Source organism: Peromyscus maniculatus, chromosome 20, assembly GCF_049852395.1.
Source record: "Peromyscus maniculatus bairdii isolate BWxNUB_F1_BW_parent chromosome 20, HU_Pman_BW_mat_3.1, whole genome shotgun sequence".
Taxonomy (NCBI): domain Eukaryota; kingdom Metazoa; phylum Chordata; class Mammalia; order Rodentia; family Cricetidae; genus Peromyscus; species Peromyscus maniculatus.
In genome coordinates this window covers 62264786-62283179 of record NC_134871.1, presented here as the reverse complement: position 1 = coordinate 62283179, position 18394 = coordinate 62264786, and the positions used below count along the sequence as shown (strand labels likewise).

At 41.2% G+C, this 18394-nt stretch overlaps 1 protein-coding gene across 2 annotated transcripts in view; it reads right to left on the bottom strand.

The window, feature by feature from the left end:
* Positions 1 to 663: 663 nt before the first annotated feature.
* Pdzrn4 (PDZ domain containing ring finger 4) overlaps positions 664 to 18394 on the bottom strand; it is a 357657-nt gene continuing 339926 nt past the window's right edge. Inside the window, exons 8-10 of one of the 2 annotated variants that reach the window (XM_042264612.2) lie at positions 14268 to 14369; positions 9590 to 9706; positions 664 to 2968 (exon numbers count right to left, since the gene is read on the bottom strand). In XM_042264612.2, the coding sequence (XP_042120546.1) occupies positions 1451 to 2968; positions 9590 to 9706; positions 14268 to 14369 (1737 nt within the window). In that variant the 3' untranslated portion in view covers positions 664 to 1450. The remainder of the gene's footprint in view (positions 2969 to 9589; positions 9707 to 14267; positions 14370 to 18394) is intronic. The other variant, XM_006974305.4, reaches the window with a different exon arrangement.

Genomic DNA, 18394 nt, shown 5'->3' with positions numbered 1-18394 from the left:
ATAGTGCTGATGCCCGAGACTGATTCAAGAGCCACTCCAGATTTTCATGCAGGAAACTAACTTCAGAAATACACAAGGAATATGTAGATGCATTGTCCTCATTATGGCAAACTGTTGGGTTAAATGAAATTTTGCATACGTAGTTAACATTGTCACCCATTCGGTAGGCATTATGCTTGGCATGTAATATGATTAAATGTTTAAATGATGAAAAGCTAGATTAAAAAAATATCTGCCTAGCTAGTTAACGATATACCCTTTAATAAAGACAGATAAGGCATTTAATTGAATGCGCTGAAAATTACTGCAAGATGGCTTCCCAAAACCTGGTTTTTAGATGATCAATTAAATGGATGTGCTGTGTTATAGACAGGATTGTGTCCTACCAAAATTGAATGATGTAACAGTCTCCAGAGCTATGAGATGGAGGTTCCCATTGTTGAAGCCTCTCAGGGTATATGAGTTTTAGAGGTGAAACAGATGTGTCAATAGGAGATCCTTCACTAATATTCTGTCTCCATTCTTCCCAAAATATTTATTTTGTTCTCTCACATGTGAAAGGCTGACTAGAGGGTCATGAAGGTTAATTTAGCATTGCCGAGTTGCAGCACTTATCATCTAATCTGTCCCAGGTAGGAATATGCGATACAATGATCCATAAGTCATGTTTCAAAACAACTTTATTGAAAAAAGGTGATAGAAAAAGTACACAATTTGTAATTCACAATTAATAGTCTTCTAATAGTATATGCACAGCTAAACTTGTTAACCACAGTGGACAAGGAAAATAACAATCCTTGATAACTTTTCTTAAGGATAATCAATAATTTATTTTCTTATTGTCACAAGTTACCACAATTATCTAGCTACATGACCAGTGTCACTACATATCACAGGAAGATTGTCCACCCACACTTGACTGAGACAAAGACAACTGCCATTAATGTGTTAAATGTACAACAGGATGTTAAAAGGGGTGTTACTTCATGTATAAGACAAGATGTGGCATGTAGTTTATTAGCAGATTTGACTTAGTATACACTATGCCAGGAAGGAAGCATAGACATGTTTTGGCATTGAATTATTAAAATAGGAAATAAGAAAATTAGAGAAATAAATCCAAATTTTAACTTACAATAGATACATTAAAATAGGAAATTAATTAGGTCCTTAGTTTTTTGTTCGATTTTTTTCTTTCCTTTGTTTTTTCATTGTTTTATTTTTTTCTATAAATGACTGCTATGAATATATCACAAGTTAAGGAAAGATAATAGCCAAAGAAGGTACCAGCATATGAAAAACAAATTAAAAAGTACCAGGTATTTTTGCTTACAAAAAATTTAAACTGTAAAGTCACAAAATATATATAAAAATGCCACATTGAACGAGGCAATCATACTCTACCGAAACAGGTAGCGTGCGCTCCGGGCCACGTGTCCCATTCGCCTGGTCATACGGTGGTCACCGACAGAAAGGCATTATGGACTCTCGTGCCATCGGGAGACTTGGCTCCATGGGTCATCAGTTCTTGGATTGTCATCCAGTTATCCAAAATTTTTTTGTTTCGCTTCTTCATCATCTTTTTGTGGCTCAGTTCAATAATGCTCAGCTCCTTCTTGCCCTCGCCGCTGCTCTGTGGGCTCTCCTTGAGACACTCCAGCCGGCTCCGCATCATGAACTCCCGGCGCCGGCGCTGCTCCTTGGCCCGCACCAGATGTTGCTTTCTCTCCTCCTTGCTCCAGTAGCGCCCCATTTTCATCTCACTCATGGTGTCATCATCTGTGGTCATGCCACTCCGCTCCTCCTTGATCTTTAAGGCACGTTCCTTCAGAATTCGGTCTCGCACTGGTCTCTTGGTTATGTACCGGGTCCCGTCACTCCTAATTTTTACCTTCCATTCCATCTTGGGCTCTGAGCCCTTTTGCGATTCCTTACACATGCTCACCAAACTGAGCTGACTCTGGGCGTACTCCACGGCAGATTTCTGCTGAATTAACTGCATGTAGCTTTGATAGTGCCGGGCATGTGCTGGGATGTTGGCGTATCTGTAGGCGGAGCTGTGGTAGGGAGAGAGGTATGGAGTGTGCTCATTGACTGTGTTCTCCTGATCCGGAAGCTGGTGGTTTTCTAGACTCTTCTCCAGGCTTTCAATACTGCAGCCTTCGTCGGTGGTTTTGACATGGGTAGATGTGTATTCCTTGGTGCTCGGTCTGGAGGGGGACTGATGGGCTGTCATTGTGCTTCTTAGGTTTTTCTTATTGGCAAGGTTGATCATTCTTGGAAGGGAACTGTCAGGGGATCGGTCTATAGTCAGTGGCGTGCTTCGGCAGCTCTCGGCTGTGTTGTAGGCGCTTGAGCTGTCCTTGTCTGACTTTTCTGGATGCTCCATGATGTCATCCAGTTTCCCCCTTTGCGTATCCAGGCTGGTGTTGTAATTTCGGAATCCTCCGTCATGCAGTGCCCAGATGTCTCCGTATTGGTCCGTCACTTTCTGGAGCCTGTGAGCCTGCATGATATTCTGACACTCCAGCTCAATGTTTCTCAGCTCTTCGTTAAGCAGCTGCAGCTCATGCTCCACCCCATCCTGCTGCCCCTGGTTGCATTCAATTGTGCTGCTTGAGTAGTACAGGTCATAGTCTCCGTGGTTTCGAATCTTCAGCTCCAACAGCTGCTGGAACCCTTCACATACCTCATGGTTGCTGGCGCAGTCCGAGTCCAGGCACTCTCCACCAGCAAAGCTCTCGTGACCCTGAAGCTCCAGGCTTCCTAGCGTGTCTTGGCTCTGCCCCAGCTCTCTCTTGCTCTTCAAAGATGTGCTGTGGGGGCCCTCGACCACATTCTCCTGCTCCGAGCTCTCGTCGTTCCGCAAGCTCTCGTCGGTGCGCCCGACTCCACTGTCCTTCTCCTGGTTGTTGGAAGAAGATGTCGCCGTGTCTGTTGTGCCTTCCTCTTCTTCCTGCTTCTTTGGCTGAAAATAAAGAGATCCCAAGAAGTCATTGTGAACAAACACAGGCTGTTGTACACTTGCCTGAAAAACATTGCTTCCCGGCTAAGGCGCGATTCCTAGATGCAGCTCTAACTGTAGCATGCATACTAATTTTAGAAATGAAGACACTTAGCTCGTGACAGCCTTCTGTGCAGAGACATAGAGGGAATAAGCATGTTTTTCATTGTGCCTATAACACTCGCTGGGTATAAACAAGACAGGGTACCTGGAAACTAAAGGATCTTTACCTTCAGGCTTTTCTGTCTGGGAAACGGGGGTGAAAATATATATGACATGAACCCGAACTTTTCCGGTGAAAACACACAAGAGAGAAGACAGAATATCTTCATGTTCTTTAGCAATTCAGTGGTCTAGTGCTTGGGAGTCACAGTCACCTAACTATTGCTGCTTTTTAACTTTCCTTAAATGAAGTAGAATAAGGTAGAAAGGACCAATTATCCAACACTGATTTATTGACTTATTTAGTGATTTACTTAGAGCACAACTTGTCCTGCCCATTTGCCAAGCACGACTTTACTTGCTCGCTGATACAGGATGACCTGGAAGAAATAGCTGAAACAATGGGCCGTTGCCCTTAACAACCTGCTGACTCCCTTACATGCTTCTGTAAAATCTCGTTTGCTCGCCCACCCTAACTTGTGGTTTTAGGGTATAAAATGGAAATACGGACTGGACCCAGGAACAAAGCCTCTCAGGAGCTGTCCTAGGTTTGGTCCACCAGTGACATATCCTCTTGTCACTGTCATTGGAGTCAGAGTGCGTTTGTCAGAAGGATTTCCACAATCTAAACTCAGGGGAAACTTTACTGAAAATAGTAGGGCTGGCATCACAATATATTAGACCCATGTTAGCATGCCATGTTGGAACCTCCCAAGCTCTGTCTCTGTCGAAATTAAGTTATCTTTTGACAAGAAAAACAGAAGACAATGTTTGTGGACAAGAAAGAATTTTAGGTGACATGATCAAATTGGTCCAGGATGGGAAGAAGGAAGGAAGACAATCAGGGGACCTAAATAAGTCAGAGGGGCTTGAGCAGTCATAGAGAGTCCATACAGGGCAAACCTTCTACAGAAAAAATCCTGCAGAGGGTTTGTGTCTTACCAGGTTGGCTATAGTTAGGAAAAGATTGTTTATGTACATCTCTAAAAGATGAACATTAACACACTGATAGGAATCCAGAATCTCAATTCTCTGTGTCTGAAACTACAAGAGAGTTTCAAGTTCTGTATTTGTTCTTAGTCTATAAAAGTTGGGTAGTCCTGGTACTCTCCCACCAATCGTGACTATTATTTTAAAATGCTGTATGTGTGAAAGTAACTACTTGTTTTTTGGTCAACAGTTAATTCTTACCAAAATTCTACTGGTTACTATTGTGTTTTGTCACCTACACTTGCTTCTCCTCCAAAATATTTGAACTCAAATACACTGAAAAGACTCCTAAGGAATCCTCTCTTACTTTAAATTTTAATATTATTACTTTTATTTTTTGACAGTTTTATGTATGAGGACTGTATTCCATCATTTCCACCCTTCTTTCCCATCCAACTCCTCTTGTGCCCCCTCCCCCGCCACTCCTTCTCAACTTCATGACCTATTGTTTTTTTAACTTGTATTGTTAGGGGTGTGTGTGTGTGTGTGTGTGTGTGTGTGTGTGTGTAAACGCAACCTTCTGGCTCCATTTGTGATGCTCATGTGCACATGTGTTTCGGGCTGACTGCTTAAGATTTGATAACCTATCGGGACTGGAAAGAACGATTCTCCTTCACTCAGCAACCTTTGCAGCTCTTCATCTAGCGGTCAGGCCTTGTGAGTGTTCCCCGATCTGCTGTGGCATGTTACCTGGTGTTGTCATTATGCAGGTCTTACTTAGATGCTCACATTCCATTAGTGAGCTCTCACAGGTATAGCTTCCTTGCCATCTCACAGGAGACAGTCTAGCCCACAGGCTCTTACATGAGTTCTGCTTCCTCTTTCTGCAAGGAGACCTGACCCTTAGGGGAAGGAGTCCTTTTAAATACAATTCTTAGGGAAAACTAAATTCACGAAAAAGTTGGGTTTTCTTTGATAAAAATTGGCATGGCTACAGAAAATTACATTTCTTTGTTTAAAGCTAGATTGTAACATGGGGTTTTTGCTTATTTATTTCATATTTCCCTCTTAAATTTTTATCGTTGTGCATATCAAGACTCTATAGGTCTTCGGTTCATTACGCAGTGATGCTTGCTCAGTTCTTTGATACAATGCCTGTTATCAACAGAAAAGAAGAACAAATAGGACTTAGCAAGGTAGAACAGGCATCCTTGGCTTGAGAACATTTCTTCTAAATGTCTTATTGCCATGAGAGCAAAGCCAGAAAGAGGCTTGTACCTTCACACACACACTACTCTGTGCTCTTCTAGCAACAACTCAGGAAAAAATAAACGCCAACTAAATACCATCAGCAAGCACTACATGGCTTTAGAAACTGGAGAGGGATCTGTTATTCTAAATATTATTGTAAATGATTTATTGGGTTAAGTTGCTTCTCTGGAAAAATAAGAACTTCAGCATCCATGTCTGATCTCTCACTGGCTAAAGAGCCCAGTGAGGGGCAAAACTGGACTCCAGAAAGATATCAGTGTAGCATATGACAAATGAAAATGCCTGCAGGCCCGTGATGAATCTCCCACCTGTTGGTCCTCTGATAGTAATTGTGCTAGACTTAGTAGCTTCACAATAACACTGTAGTCTGTGATATGATGAACACTAGCATTCACATGTATATTAACATATCTCAACAAATGGAATTAGAAGCAGCTAAGGTTTTAACGCTAGTATAGCCCCAAAAGGTGATTCTATCCCTTGACCATGGTTGGCTTCCCATCTCATTTCCAGGTGTCTTCATTTGCCTTTTTGCTCTGCCAGGTTTCTTCCTGTGCTCTTTCCTGTAGTTTATGATGATTCTATCTCTAGGCATGAGCATCTGACTTCTTTTAAGGTTCATAACTTGTATGGATTGCCTAGACACAATGGTGACCGCCAATTTATGATTCTTTCCCTGCACACAGGGCTTACTCCCCAACCCCAAATCTAACCACTTAACTAGACCCTAATTCAACAGGAAGTAGCAATAGTAGTCCTCACCAAACTTTCAAGATTGAAGAATGATTAAAGACAAAGGACTGATATTACCTCTGACCTGGATACATCTGGGTATAATTTTCTTAACTAATAAAGTTCTGAGGATATCTTCCAGAAAAAGAATTAAAGTCTTTCATTAGTGATTATTATGTATTGGAACCAGCTTTTTCAAGACTGGATATGAGCAGAAGGATCCAGGTTGTTAGCACAACCATGTCATGTCTCAAGATGCCTTGTATAGAACGTAACTGCCCACAAAGAATTGTGCAGCCTATGTTGAGGCATGCTGTCGAATCAGTAAGTGTCCTGGCTATTTTTATGTCAACTTGACACAAGCTAGACTCATTTGAAAGGAGGGAACCCCAATTAAGAAAATGCCACAATAAGATCTAGCTGTAGGGCATTTTAAAAAAAAAAATTAATGATTGATGTGGGAAGGCCCAGTTCATTGTGGGTAGTGCCACCATCCCTGGGCTGATAGTCTTGGGTTTTATTAAAAAATATACTGGCTGAGGAAGCCATAGGAGCAAGCTAGTAAGCAGCAACCCTTCATGGCCTCTGCCTCAGTTCTTGCCTCCAGGTTCCTGCTCTGAGTTCCTGTCCTGACTCCCTTTGATGATGAATAGTGATGTGGAAGTGTAAGCTACTTTAAATCCTTTTCTCCCCCAATTGCTTTGGTCATGGTGTTTCATCACAGCAATAGTAACCCTAACTAGGACAACTTCCTCCTTCCTAGCTCCTAGAGATCCCCCCAAATTAACTCATCACAGAGGTAAGTTTGAGCCCTGCTTTAGCTCCTGGCCTCTTTTCTGGTTGCCCAGACAATACAGCTTTTTTATTCTGTAAAAGTCTGAAACCATAGTATTGGCTTCTGCATCCACTGAACAGTGACCCTTTTCCCAATAACACAAGTAAAAAATGAAAAGTTTCCAGAAAATTTTGAGCAACACTCATTAGCAGGCATGCATATAATATTGAAAATATGTTTTGATATATATGGAATATCTAGTATGCATATATGTTGTGTATATGGATACATATAATTTTACTCCATGATAATTTTTACTTTCCTATAGAACAACTTATCAATGGCCCATTACTCTTTCCTTACCACGTATCAGTGTTCCACATTGTGCTTTCTACATTGTTTTCCTTATGTGTGAATCTACGATCCATCTCCTTACTCTAGCCAGTTAAACTACATAACTAAATACAATTAAACTCATGGTAAGAAAGAATAGATGGATTAATAAAAGTATTCTAAAATAAGTTGAAAAGCTCTCTCTAGATAATTGCTATTTTGTTTCCCAAAAGTAATATCATATAAACCATGAGGGAAATATAGCCATCTATCCTTAATTCTAGGGTTCTCAAGCTTTCCCTACAGTAACTTCCCTTTTTTGTTATGAGCACACTGATTTTAAATGTCTTACTGATAAAAAATTATAATTATCAAAGGAAAGCCATTCTCAGCCCCATCCCTGACTCTGTCTGAGAAGGGTACATGCTGTACCTCACCCACTATGCCCTTGATGGACATGTTACTTCTGAGAGTTTCAGTTTATATGTAACAGTCCTTACAATAAGAACATTCTCATATCTTATAAGGACTCGAGACAATGCAGAAAGACCAGTATTTTTGGTACTTTACATACAGTTGGAAAGATACAAACCATGCTGTGAGAATCACCATACAGTGATTCGCAGCAGCTGCCCAACCCAAGATAGTGTGGAAAGTTAACCTTGGTAGAAAGCGTTCATTCATGTGCCTCCAAATTTAAGTTAACTTTGCGTTCATCGTCACTGGTCTATGAAAAACCGTGAAAATGAAAATTTCCATTTCAATCCCAGAGTTCCTTGCTGTTAACATAATGATTTGCTGTCATTTATCACTGCCCTCTGGAATTATGACTGTGACAGACAGTGTTTCTGACAGGACATTTCTAATGCAATATTATTGCTTAGAAGTGCAAAAGGCATTTTTAAAGGTTTCCGTCCTTCTCATCGGTTTTCAGTCTTACGCTGAAGAAAAATTTCCACACAATGAGCATCTACCCTCAGGGATATTTGGTGTTCCTTCACAAGCCCTCCCATTTGTATTACACCTGATGAGTAGGCAGCATTTGGCACTGTATCACTTTACCTAGACAGGATCTCTCCCTTGCTTCTTTATTCCAACCACCCAATGTCAATTCCGCATCAGGTTGCATTTTGTATCGAAGAAAGAAAAAGCCTGCAGCAAGGATTTTCTTGTGTGTAAGCAACAGCTGCTGACAAAAGATATCTTTATTTGTGGCTGGTGTTGAAGTCGTACATAAAAATTCCAACCCCACCTGTACTGCAAAACGACGACTTCCTGGCAGCAGCACTTCGAAGCACTGACTAGTAGATGGCCAGGAACAACTCTGATCCACATCACTCCTGGCTGTGTTGATGGTGTAGTTTGCTGTCTCTGGGTTTAGTTACTACATTTTTGTGTGAGATGGTAGCATGAAAACATATTTCATTATTCAGTTTGGTGAGGTGTTAGAATGTCTACGCTTCACATGGTTAAACCTGTCAGGAGTTTTTTTTTTTTTTAAATCTTTTAGGATGAGTTAATAATTAATGCTGGGAATAGGATGATAATTAAAGAAATTGGTAAATTGACAGAGAAATGTTAACAAGATTATGTCAGGCTGATGAAGGACATGAATTAGAATAAGAATCTAGGTCATATAGTCTTGTTTTGACATAGTGTGAAAATAATAAAAATAAGAAGGCTCCTAGACTCACTCTGCCATAGCCACACTGTGATCTTCCCTCGTTATGAATTAAGGTCAGGAACTCTTATTTTTTTAAACATTCTCAGTAGCAAAAATAGTACTTGGAACATATTAAGAGTGCAAATTTTTGTTGAATGAGTATGTGACCTTTAGACAACATGATGTCAATCACTTCAAATCATGCTGTGGGATATGCATATAGCAGCCATGGGGCCAAAGGTCACCTTTATGGTTGTTCAGGAGTACACAGGTGTGATTAACCCATGAAGTACACACACCCTCACATCACACCTTCTTCTGTTTACAGCTTTGCTCTTCATACAGAAACATTTACATTGTAAAGTTCAAACACCCATTTTTGAAGTTACCCCATGGTTGACAACTGGTTGTTCCTAGCTAGCATATCCAAATGCAACACACACACTTACTATTAAGTTTCTGCAAATTATGTTGAGGACTACCTATTTCAACATCTTAAAGCTACTGTATTATATTAACAATAGTCCTCTGGCTTTCCAACCTGGAAATCTTCTTAATAGAAAAGATACCTATTCCTTCTGCTTCATTTGAGAAGATCATTTGCTCAAAAAGATTATGATGACAGAGATGTTTGATCATACCTTTTGACTGTGTTTTCTTCCCCATTAAAGCAAACTAGCGGCATTTCCAATAATGCTGTTCAGCTGGGTGGCCCTACCTGCTGCAGCTCATTGGCTGTGTGCTGGGCTCCTTCATTATGTTCTTCCTCCAGCATCTCCGAGTTTAACTCCTCTAAGAATTCATTCCTTTCATCTTCCAGCCAGCCTTCATCCAGCTGCAAAGGAGCACATTAGTACGTTACATTATGTTGGTGAGACCCATGCTAAAATAGGGCAAGCCTCGAAGCTGACTGCCAACCGGCTCTCTTTATCAGTGATTCTCTTCAGAGCGGCAGCCCCCTATAGTCACCTCTCAGAAAGAAGAAAAGGTGAGACAAAAAGGAAAAAAGAAAAGGATTCTTAGGCCTTTTATCCTCTACTGAAACAGCTTTAGATTTTTCTCTCATAACTGAGTAAATCCCACAGCACAGAACATTACCTTCTTTCAAAACCTATGAAAAGCATACTGCATAATCCACAGCTGGCATGCTCATTATCTCCCGCAGCCCTGGGTTAAAAGAACTGCAGTAGTTCTGATAGGACTATGAGACAATTGGGCTTTTACCCTTAACAACATCCCCCAGTGTGCCCGTATACAAAGTACCCCCAACAAGCGGATTTTACCCTCATCCTGCTTTTTTTTATTTTTCGTTGGGTGACTCAAGTTAGCAAGGTGGAAGTTTGTCATAAAAGAATTGATAGACAGCAATGATTTTTATCTGTAAAAAAGAGAAGGAAAGAATTTTTAAAAATCCAAAAACTAAAAACCAGTCACCCAAATATTTATTTATTTAGTTGTTTGGTTATTTATTTACTGTCTGTCTCTCTGTCTTTCTGTCTCGGTCTGTCTCTGTCTCTATCATACTGTGTGTGTGTGTGTGTGTGTGTGTGTGTGTGTGTGTGTGTGTGTGTGTGCATCTGTATGTGTCCACATTCCATGGGTCCCATAGGAAAGTCAGAGGACATCTTTTTGTAGGACTAAGCTCTCTCTTGGCATAGGGTGGTTTCTGGGAATCAAACTCAGGTCATCAGGCTTGGTGATAAGTGACTTTATCTACTGAGCCATCTTGTTGCCACCTAAATTCTTTAGAGGAAAAAAAAAAAAACCCAATCATGGCCATGCCTGTTTATTCACAGGGTTCTGAAAATTACTCAGGGCCTCAAACATGTTAAGCACATACAGCACCATGAATACCACAGCTCCCATCATGTCTATTTGTCCTAGGGATCCTGGGCAGCATGGTATTTAAAGGTAATGGAGTGGGGCACAATTTTGTTTGTGGGTAATAGATGTCAGTGTTCATGTGAGGCTCATTCAGCACTCACTCAGACAAACCCCATTGGCTTCCTCATACAAAGTAAAAGTAGGAAGCCATAGATAACCATCACAATATGATTGCTGTTGACAGCCAATGCAGCTAATTGACCTCCAAGTGGATGTCTGGAGTTGGAGTACATAAATTAACTGTTTAGGCTCATTCAATGACCTGAACTGTCATCAAAACTCTGCTTTACTCTGTGCTACAAAGAAAACAGGTGTCGAATGAGCACAAAAGGACAATAGCTGGACGTGTTTTTCAATAAGAAACCTTTCAAGACAAGTGAATGTCTTAAAACTTAAAAAAACAAACAAACTTGAAAATAGGAGAGTAAATGGTACCATAAGCATTCACACACATGAAGGGCATTCGTTAAGTGAATAGAGGGCAGATCATGGTGTCATAGGTAGTTAACATTTGTTTTGGCAAAACACCCAGGAGAGGGAAAAGCCACTAAGGAATTGCCTCAACCAAACTGGCATGTTTGGGGGGACATTTCTTTTAGTTGTTAATTAACATAGGAGGACCATGCCCACTGTGGGTGGTACCATCCCTGGGGATGTGGGCCTATGTTGTATTAGGGAAGGTACTTGAGCAAGCCTGCGTGCAGCATCCTCTGTGGTCTCTGCTACAGCTCCTGCCTCCAAGGTCCTGCCTTGTGCTCTTGCCCTGGCCTCCCTCCATGATGGGGTAAAACAAACAAACAAGCAAACAATCCTTCCCTCTCCAAATTGCTTTTGGTTCTAGTGTTCATGACATTAACAGAAAGCAAACTAGAACATAGGGATCCATACTGGCCATTAAAGTCCACACAGAACTTACATCACCCCGGATCTAACTGTATGCCAAAGTAAGGGCGAATTTATCTGTCCTCATTTTTCTTAATGTGGCCGAGAAAGGACGTCCAAATGACTATGCTAACTAAGAACTGTTTAGTTCTTTTTTTTTTTCTTGAGCCATGAAGTGGCAGAATCCAACTCCAAACAAAATTATCTCAAGCTAAGAATGTGTGCTTCTTACACACACTGCAAGGATAGTTTTCTTTAATCAGGTCAAAGCTAGATACTTCTCAATTATTATATAGGAACAGTCTTCTGAGGGTCAAATGAAGTGGTGAGAAAGCTGAGAACAAGGTAGAGATGACTCCCTCTGGCTAAGTCACCAGCTGTGGGTGCCTGTGTGTCTTCTATGTTGGGGCACACAACGCAGTAGGAATGGAGGGCTGCACCTCTGCAAACTCATTCATCTGTGGTCTATGTGCTCCTTGAGTAGAGCTGCAAGGAAGGAAGGATCACCCCCCTAGGACAGGGCCCTGTGTCCGCACAAAGTAGGTCATACATAGCACTGCAGAGAAAGGACAGAGCACACCGTCTCCAAAGTAGTGGTTCCAAGTTTCTCCGAGAGCCCTCACTGCCCCCCATCTCCCGAGGGGAATGGGATAGAAAAGCAATATCTTTAATGGTCTGAGGAAGAAAATGGGCAGGAAATGAAAGAAAGGTGACAGGGGATGAAGGAAATGAGTTATTTAAAAATATTGCACAGATGCACAATACTGCCCCCAGCAAGCACATAGATCATTTCCAAGAATCTGGAAAGCATTCGAAACATTTTTAAACACGTTAAGGAAAGCACACAAATAGTGTGCTTCCTCATTCTCCCTGCATAAAATATACACTCACGATGCAACAAGATATGCTGAATTTGATAGACAAAGATAGCAGATGGAAAAATAGGATTTGTCTGCCTCCCTGCCCCCACCCCCAACTACAGCCTGTACCTTGTAAATTCTATTTTAAAGGCATAGTGTTAAGATGAATTTTCTTGCATGATTTCACTGGAAATCCAAGTTTCAAAGCAATTGTGTCTTTTCTAGTAGCATATGGAGCTTTTTTTTTACAGGACCAAGGGTGAAGGCAATCCTGGTTTGGACAGGTGGCATGGTGTTGTGTGGCATCAGAGACTGTCATCAAGACAGAAAGGGTCTGATTTGATGATTTACCCTCCAACATTTACTCTTGCAGGGGAAAGCTCAGGAGGGTGAGCCAGATAGTTACCTCTGCCATCCAGGTGCATCTGACAAACAGTAGCAAGGTTCAGTCTTAAGACATTAATATCTATTATTTCTATTGCCTATTATGACCACTCTGGAAAATGCTTCAATTTTCAATTTATGAGTTCCCCAGCAGCTACATGGAAAGGCAGGAAATTGCCTTCTAACAAACCGTTCTACAACAGGGATGGCTGGCTACCCAATTCGTTCAACTTGCCATGGACTTTACTGATATATAGATCCCTTTTATTCTTTTCTAGGAAATGGGATCAGTGAGGTAATTGGCTAAAGAATCTTCCAGATAATTGGTGCAATTTTAAATGTATTTTAAACATTCTCTCCTAGCAAGGAGGCACCCCAGCCTGTCGTATGGGCTCACTTCCCACCACCAAGACCTCAGGTGTGGAACTTTACTCTGCTGCAGGCTACAGCAGACTTTATGAGAACCATTTAGAATGGTCAAGGGCATAAAGGAAATATATGCGGAGAGAGTGATCTTTTATAACCACTATATTCAAGTCAGGACCCAGCCTGACATTGAAATACACTTACTCAGTGTAATTTATAGAGAGAATGTAGTTACTGAGTCTGAAAAATATCAGATCAATAACCTAGGAGACAAATGGTGACATAACCAACTTCCCTCACACCACTGACAGGTGGATAGGACGGTGACAGTGCCCTGTCCATTTTGCATTTGATGGGACAGGAAAAGAATGTGAAAAGAGACACGAGTTAAGTACCTTTCTCCCACCATTACCTCTCCTTTACTCTGATGGCATCTTCCTCTGTCAAGTTATAAAAGTATTCCTTTTGAAGCATCATTTTGGGGCAGCAGAAAAAAATGTTTTTGTCACATTAATTATGGAAAAGAACTCATGTCCTCCACGGAAGTACACTAGAGAGACTTCATTTGAGAGTTATTTCAGGAAGATTTAAGATGATAGCTACATATGCTAATATTTTTCTCATTAGAGGATCCTTCATGATGCCTTAATATGCCAATTATGTATTTTAGATGGACGCCTAAAGGAAGGGTCTACATAGAATTTAAAATAATCTGAAGTCAACTATTTCTCACTTGTTAATTCATTTAAGAAACTGTGAAGCAGAAGGGGAGAAAGATAGGATTCCATTTTGTGCGTTTTATATTTTCCCCTAAAATCAGATGCTTAGCTGCCTTTTGTGGAGTCTTTAGCAGACCTTTTTGGGGGTGAGGTTAGGCAGTGATGACCAGTGTTGTGTATCCGTGGTTATACAGACAGCCATAGAAGTGATTCGATGTCGCCTAGAAGGAATGCACACACATTCATTCATGAACTCAGTGAATATAAAGTCCAGGCTGAAGACCCTGCCCTTTGCTCGGACCTGCATGTCGGGCCGGGCGACCAGTAGCACGATTCTCTTACACTCCTCGCTAGACAGCAGAGCCACGGCCTCTTCCCGGTTCTGGATGTCTTCCCCATTTATCTAGAGAACAAATGAAAGTGGCACATTAGTTTCTATTTCCACAATGCTGCACACAATAAATGGCAAATATCAGCTCATTTATGGTGAATGTATGGACAATGATGCTCCCACAATGGGCTCCTCTTCGCCCCTCCGTGGAAAGTGCCTTCACTCAATTACACGCGCGTGCTGTAAGAGCCATATCGATCCCTGAAGGATGGTGGACATCACAGGAAGCAGTTATGTTCATAAATGTCCAACCCGCGCCCTGGCAACATACATCTAGCAACACAATTAACCAGCCCCTGACAGGTGACGTTCATCTTTCTCCGCTCAGAGTAATGGAAGTGTCACTCTGAGATAATAGTGCTGGGGGAAGCGGCCAGCAGTTCCACAACTGAAATCCGTCATCCTGCACGCTCCCGGGAGCCAATTAGAGAGCTGCAGACTGCCCCTGAGCGGACTGCGCTCCCAGACTGCTGCTGACCGGGGCTCAGCTCATCACTTCGCATTTGTGTGGGAGTCTGACTCAGTTGTCCGAACACCACTCCAGCTATCCCAAAGGAGTCTAATCCAAAAGGAGAAGAGCTCTTTAGGACCCTGCTCCCAGCACTGACTCCTTCCAAGATTTCCCCATTTCTTCTTTAAAAAAATACAATATTTTAAATATACTTGGAAATTTTAAATATTGGCATCAAGTACAATTGACTTTACAAAATGAGGGAAATAAACCACGCTTTTGTGAGCTTTCGATTATGTAGAAAAAAAAATCTTACAGCATTCAGACATTCCTAGGTTCTAAAAATAGACTAGGCATCCTTAAACTACATTTTCATGTTCAGATGCATTCATTTTTAATTTAGCATATTTTCCTTTGGATGCATAATAATCATTTTGTTTTATTGAGTTCTCAAATTCATAGAGGCAATATTTTTTATCTCTAGCATATTATCAAAATATGTGGAAATTTCATAGAGGAAGCTGCCTAAATGAACACTAATTATATAAGTTAAACGGAGAGGTGATGTGGTGATGCTAGCCAGTTCTTTTTCCTCCAGTAGTTTCCTATTTTCACTTGTGGGTCTTTGGGATTCTGGCTGATCTACAAGGATAGGCAGGGTTACCAGAAAACAGCAAAATCAGCCTTAGAATTTCCCTTTGGACAACAGAGAAGAATACTTATCCCTTAAACTCTGATTATAGATGCTGAGGAGAGCAGACCACAGGTAAAGAAAATCCCACAACTCACAGGCATTTCATACTCTGATCAAAACAGGTACCACCTTCATTTCTTGCTTGTCTGTAGATAGAAGCCCCAAGATTCGTGGGTTTCATGTGCATTGCTTCTTATTCCCAATCCTCAAATAAGCCCTTTTCTAACTAGGACTATGGTTTTAAAAAACTATAGCCTTTACTTCCTTTGACCTAAGGGCCTCTGGCCATTTCATGGGACTTCTTAGTTGATTTGCAATGCATCTGTCTTGTTCTAGGCATATTTGGTTCTAAATGTTCTGCAATTTCTGCCATGGCTAATCTCCATCTTTTTTTGCCTGGGATTTAATATTCACCACTTCCTCCTCTAGTTTTCACTCAAACTCACTCATGCTTTCCCTTTCTCCACCCAGTTTCACCTGTTATCAATCTGCTCTGCATCTCTCCTACCCTAATGTTGCTATCATGTTTGCTAACTTAGACTAGATGCTCATAGTGGCTTTTTCAGAGGGTTGTGGTAAAGAGCTTAACTATGGGCCTGGCATAATATCAGCACATACTCCTATAGATGCACATGTTGCTTTACCCTCACTATGTATATGTGTGTATACACACACACACACACACACACACACACACACACACACACACACACACACATATATATATATAAATCTGCTGTGAAGGCAAACTTGATCCTGCTAGGTAAAGAAAACAGTAAAATCTACAAATAAATCCATAGTTGTAGGCCTGTTTCTGTCTAGAGAGGTATTTATTTTAGAGGTAGTTTTAACAGTTTGGAAGCCACCAACACGGTGGCATGTTTGCCTTTCCGTCTTTCTGTGGTTGGCACTCAGCTTTCTTCTTTGTAATCTCATTGTGGTCTGCATTTTGGCTTCTAGGATTGCCAGTAAACACAAATCATTTGCTGCGTAAGCCACTCATCTTCAAGATCACACTTGGGATGAAAGGAGGCCACCACAGAAATTTGCTGTTAAAATATTATTTGCTATTTTCTTTTCCAAAATAGGGGCCAATTTACCCAACTGTTTGGCAGATTTTTGTGTACTCTGGATTTTAGTTTGATGTTCAAACTGATAAAAAGCAAGAAATGCGGCCATGTATTTCAGCAAGGAGTCTTCTCAGAGAATGAAGGATCTGAGGGAGGGGAACCAGATAGAGCTTTCACCTTTCAGCTGCTCCTGTTCCTGAAATAATGGCTTGTGGTGACAGGGCTGCTTGTGGGAAAACAGCTTGCTCTTCCTGGGAAGATGTAGAGCATCCCAGGGAGGAGCCGGATTGCCAGTCCGTTCCCCTCAGTTCCTGAAGGACGTTTGGCTTCAGGATGAGAAGGGATGAGAGCCTCAAGAGAAACAATATGTAGATTTCGTTCTCAATGAGGTTAATATCTGTAGATAATAGATGTAGACCTCGTATTTTCTGTGCATCAACATATATAAATATTCATTTCAAAATGGGTATTATTGGGGCAGGGGAAAGTAGGTATGTCTTTGTGTTGGGTGATATAAATAAATCACAAATCTCACTTTAGGCCTGATCTCATAAGAGAGTGAATGTGTGGGGGAGCAATGCCCAAAGGTCTGTACATAGCATAATAATAGTTTTTCTGCTTGAATAGACCACTGTGGTGGCTTCAGTAGTGTTGTACCTGAGACAGATGGACATCAGAAATGTTTGCATCCAACTACTTATGACATTTCTCAGGAAGACCCAAGTATCTTGGACAAAAAGATGAGAACAGCATTTCATGTGTATTTAATAACAGAGAGAAATGGGGGGGGGCATATACTGATGTAGATGGGGTAGGAAAGACTCAGGGGAAACCCTTGCTCAAGGGGCGAACATCAACACATAGGAAGCCACGCTGTGCGGAGCTTCAGACAGAGTGCGGAGAATGCAGACAGCTCACTCAAATGCTCTCATCCCACCATACCTTCTGGCAGAGCCTTCACAGGAGCAATTCATAGGCACAGGGCTGGCTCTTTGGCCAGCATAATAGTAGGGACTATTATTACAGGGACTCTTCTATGCTTATCATTTCAAAGAGATGGTGCAACATGGTACTTTCTCCTTTTGGGGACTGGTTATTTGTATGACATTTAACCCTTGCAGTCTGACTCAGAAATGTCTTCTTCAGCTCTATAATTTTTTTAGGTGAATTCCAGGAACAAGTTGGATCTAAGTTATTGTCAATGGCGCAGCAGACAGAACCATCTAGCACTTTGGGAGGAAAATATGAGAACTGGAAATGATCTGGAGAGGTTGATTTGTGGTTTTCCTTCTGCATGGTCCCTTTCTGATGTCTACCACCTGTGAGTGAGTGTGTGTGTGTGTGTGTGTGTGTGTGTGTGTGTGTGTGTGTGTGTGTAATGGATACCATCAGGAAGTCATCTAAGAAGTCTGTGGTATGCTAGATGAAGAAAATATTAGCTTCACAATGAGTGTAGGCTCATAAATACACTTCCCTTAGGTCATCATAAAGAGACAATTAAAGTCACAGTTGCCCTCGAGAGGTTCATTTAAATAAAAGCCAACCAGGAAACCTTGTGGATAAAAAGTAATTCCTCTGTTTTTTCCATTGCCCTCTCCCTGGGAAAGGAGTCATTAATTGTTCATTATAAGGTATCCCATAATCTCCTCACCAGACAGATGGGAGCTATTTGTCTGTGGGTACAATTTTGTCACAGTTTTACTTAATATAATTTTACCATCACCCTTAAGACACTTTGTTTCCTATGTGTGTGAGACAAAATTGAATTCTAGGCTTTTTAATGTGATGTGTGTGTATTCATTTAGTTTGCAGTATTTGTCAC